Below are 4,188 nucleotides of genomic sequence, written 5' to 3'. Positions count from 1 at the left end.
TGCATCCTACCCAGACCAAGCTGGCTGCTTCCTGTTGCTCATCCAGGCTGGGCAGTCAATTAATGGGCGGCAGGGCCACCACCTTCCCAATTAGTCTTATTAGCCTCTTGCTCACACACTGGAGCCAGGGCCACCCCTCGGGGAGGGGCTGTGAGTGGCCTGTGAGTAACCAAGGCCCAGCTATGACAGGGGTCCTCAGCCCAGGCCTGTCTCCGGGCTGAGGCCTTGGCGTCCAGCACCTGCGGGCCGTCCCTGGAGCCCCCCGGAAGGGAGAGGTCAGGGAACTGGCTTTGGAGTGGAGACTCCAAAGGTCCGCTCACTGATGACACACGTAATAGCTGTGCGGCAAGCATGGTACTTGGACAGTGACAGCAGGGCGTGGGGTGTAGATCCTTATACCTGGAGGAAGAGAGTGGAAGCTGAGTGAAGGGTCTCAGGGAAAGGGGAGCATGGATCCAGAGGCTGTGGAGGGCTCCCAGGCGGGGTTAACCGTGAGGCGGGAGTGCGGGCCACAGCAGGTAGCCGGTACTGAAGGGAAAGTTGAAATGCCCACATCTGTGCGTGGAGGGAGGACAAGCAGTCAGAGAGGCCAACGCTGGGGAAGGCAGGAGAGTGAAGGAGCCAGGGGACTGGGCCCCGTGGTGAGGGTGGCCGCCCGGCAGTGGGCGGCCTTCGGGGCAGAGCACCTGGTTCCAGGTTAGGCAACGAGGAGCCGGGGCAGGCCAGCCAGGTGTTCCCAGGGCCACGGGGCCCCACACTGCAGCCACCCCTGCTGCTGTGTAGGCAATACCCAAACATTACTTCAGCTCCTCCCTGCCACACCAACTTCCCCCCACCCCGGCACCTCCACCTCCACCTCTCTTCCCCTCCCCACAGTGACTCCTGCCCGGAAAATGTCCAGCCCTGACATAAAGGCCCCGGGTGTCCACGAGCTGCTGTCACTCAGGAGGCCACACAGTCCAAGATGGGCTCTGTGCGAGCATCCCGGATAGGGCTTGCGGGAGGGCGGGGGATGTTGGCATTGCTGCTGGCCAGTCTCCACCTGCAAGGTAGGAGGCTGGGGGCCCTGGGCGCAGAGAGAGTGGGGAGAGGAGGGGGGCAGGAATGCAGATGCCAGGTCAGAGAAGGCTGGGGGGAGCCCTGCGTGGGGAGAGTCCAGGAGAGGACCCAGCGAGGGCGGAAGGGCAGGGGCTCTGGAATCTGATGCTTGAGTCTGGGGGCCGCTCCTCACTGCCTTGACACCTCAGGCAAACTGCTTAAATTTACTGAGGCTCCGTTTCTGAAACTCTAAAAATGAGGCTAAAGTTAACACCTAGCTCTAGTTTCTCTATGAGCCTCTAAGTAATGTGTGCCACAGTGCTGTCGAATTCCTAGAGAGTTATCTCATGTTGGCTGTTTTTGTCATTATTATTATTAGAGCGCTAGAAGATGGAGTCGATATTTAATAGTCGTAATAACTGTTACCATTCATAGGGCCCTTTCTGTGTGCGAGGCACTCCGCTAGCGCTCTAATGCATTAGCTCGTTTGACCGCTAGAAGGATGGTGTGAGAGAAGTGCCCTCACTCTGCACAGGAAGACACTGAGGATTGACGAGCTTAGGAAACTGGCTCAAGCTCACAAATTAGAAAGCAGTTAAGCCGGGATCCAAAGCCCAGGCTGGGTGACTCCGGGGCCTGTGCTGTTGATCACGGTGACCTTGCCCATAGCCCCGTGGCTGTGTGGCATCGGAGGAGCACGGGGCGGGGCTGCGGGCAGAGCTGGGGTTTGGCATGGAGGTGGATGCATTGAATTTCTTTCTGAGGAGAGAATGGGGAGCTCACAGAGTGTGGAGACCTGGTTTTTGGTGGGGGGTTCAAAGGAGGAATGGCAGTAATAAATCATGTCTGATGCTTTCTGCTTTTGTAAAGCACCTTCTGCATGCGTGGTCACATCTAGTGCTCACCGTAACGCTGTGAGGAAGGTAGGGCAGATCTGGCCTCTCCAAATGTACGACCTGAAGTACGTGGCTCTGTCCACACCACTTGGGACCGGAGGTGGTTAAGGTGGGGAGTAGAGGAAGGGTGGGGGGAGGGGGAGCCTGGGTGAGGAGCAAAGGGTTAGTTAAGGAAAGAAGTAGAGGCAGAAGCTGTCAGATGTGGGCCTGGGGGCAGGGAGGCACGCGGTGCTGGCCAGTGGGGAGACAACTGATAAAGGTCAGGGGCCTCGGAGGAGGGCTGCATCCTCGAGTCCCTGAGCTGGGCTCGGGGTGCAGGGTCCTGTCCTGCTGGTACAAGCGGGTTCTGAAGCAACAGTGCGTGCCCCCATGTCCTGGCCCCCACCCAGCTTTCCTGGCATGGGCGGTGCTGAGGCGGGAAGCAGAATTTCCATTCTGTACCCAAGCCTGGCCTCTCGAGGGGAAGCTGGCAACCCAATCATAATCCTCAAGTGTTCTGTCCTCTACTGCCGTCCCCCTGCCCCTCCCCCACTTTCTCTTTTTCTCAGCGTCTGTTTGGCTATTTTCCCTCCCTTCTCAGTCCTCTGTGGTTCTGTCTTTCATCTCCTCCTTCCATCTGGTCCCACGGTCTCCCCTACCTCTCAGAGTCTCAGTCTCCCCTGCTCTCCATCTCTTTGGGGTCTCCCTGCCTTTTCCACCCCAAACTCTCCCTGGGCTCCTCTCAGGAGAGATCAGAGTAGCAGATGACTGAAGTGGGTCTGGGAGGGGAGAAAGAAAGTCCAGCCTCTCTGGCCCTTGCTAACCACTACTTTCCTCCCCAGGGACCTTGGCCAAGAGCATTGGGACCTTCTCAGACCCCTGCAGGGACCACACGAGTATCACCTCCCCCAGTGACCCCTGTCTCCTGGGGAAGGGGAGCTCCAGCAGCTTCAGTAGCCAAAGTGGCTCCAGCAGTTCCAGCAGTTTCCTTTCGAGTTCCAGTGGCTCCCGTGGTGGCTCCAGTGGCGGCTCCAATGGCTCCAGTGGCGGCTCCAATGGCTCCAGTGGTAGCTCCAGCGGATCCATTGCTACCCAGGGTCGTTCTTCAGGATTTTCGTTATTTAAGCCAGGAACGGGGTATTCCCAGATAAGCTACTCCTCTGGACCTAGCTCTAGTCTACAGGGTGCATCTAGTTCCTCCCAGTCAGGAAGCCTCAGCTCCCAGTCTGGAGGAGGCTCGAGCTCTTCTGTTTCCCAGACCTCCTCGATGTCCAGCAGCAGTGGCCAGGAGGTCAACGCCAAGCTGAGCCCCTGTAGTTCCAACATCCCTGACTCTCCCTGCAGTGGGGGACCCATCGTCTCGCACTCTGGCTCCTACATCTCCAGCTCCCATTCTGTGTCTGGGGGTAAAATGCCTGTAGTGGTGGTGGTGGAGCAGCATGGCTCTGGTGGCCCCAGAGTGGGTCAAAGCGTCCCCTGTAGCAATGGTGGCCTTCCAGGCAAGCCCTGCCCCCCCATCACCTCTGTAGGCAAATATGGCAGCTATGAGGTGGTGGGTGGCTCCTCTGACAGTTATCTGGTCCCAGGCATGACCTACATCAGGGGCAAAATCTACCCGGTGGGCCACTTCATCAAAGAGCACCCCATCAAAGTCTCTCCAGGGGATCCCTCCTTTGCAGCCGGGGCCCCCATCTCTGAGGGCAAATACTTCTCCAGCAACCCCATCATCCCCAGCCATAGCTCTTCTAGTTCCAACATCTACCAGTCGGGAGCTTCCTCGGCCATTGTGTTCCAGCCGGTGGGCTCTGGTGGGGTCCTGCCCTATGGCGTTGGCTCCAAGGGCTCTAAGGAGCCCTGCTCCCTCTCTAGCTCTGGAGTCCACAGCAGTTCTAGCCTTTCCAGCAGTTCTGGTTCATCTTTCCAGCCCTGTGGTGGTGTTTCCCAGAGGCCCAGCTCCTCACCAGGCACTGGCTCCTTCAGTGGCAGCTCCAGCTCCCAATCCCATGGCAAAATCATCCTTCAACCCTGTGGCAGCAAGTCCAGCTCTTCTGGTCACTCTTGCATTTCTGTCTCCTCCTCAACATTGAGTAGGGGTCGAGCTGGCTCCTCCCAACATGACCCCTCAGCTGGTGCCAAGCCCTGTGGCTTTGGCAGCTCTGGAACGATCCCCTGCCACTCCATCCGGGACATCCTAACCCAAGTGAAACCCCTGGGGCCCCAGCTAGCTGACCCTGAAATTTTCCTACCCCAGGGAGAGTTACCTAACAGTCCATAA

The 4,188-nt window shown here is 58.3% G+C and overlaps 1 protein-coding gene across 1 annotated transcript; it reads left to right on the top strand.

Moving 5' to 3' along the window:
- Positions 1-964: 964 nt before the first annotated feature.
- CDSN (corneodesmosin) lies at positions 965-4,188 on the top strand. Its single transcript, XM_029242579.1, has 2 exons — positions 965-1,049; positions 2,756-4,188. The coding sequence occupies exons 1-2, from the start codon at positions 965-967 to the stop codon at positions 4,186-4,188; spliced, it is 1,518 nt and encodes a 505-aa protein (XP_029098412.1).

This window comes from Monodon monoceros, unplaced genomic scaffold, assembly GCF_005190385.1.
Source record: "Monodon monoceros isolate NGI ecotype Baffin Bay Population unplaced genomic scaffold, NGI_Narwhal_1 Super_Scaffold_3, whole genome shotgun sequence".
NCBI classification, from domain to species: domain Eukaryota; kingdom Metazoa; phylum Chordata; class Mammalia; order Artiodactyla; family Monodontidae; genus Monodon; species Monodon monoceros.
Note: the sequence above shows the minus strand (reverse complement) of the source record. Positions and strands in the feature narration are given on the sequence as shown.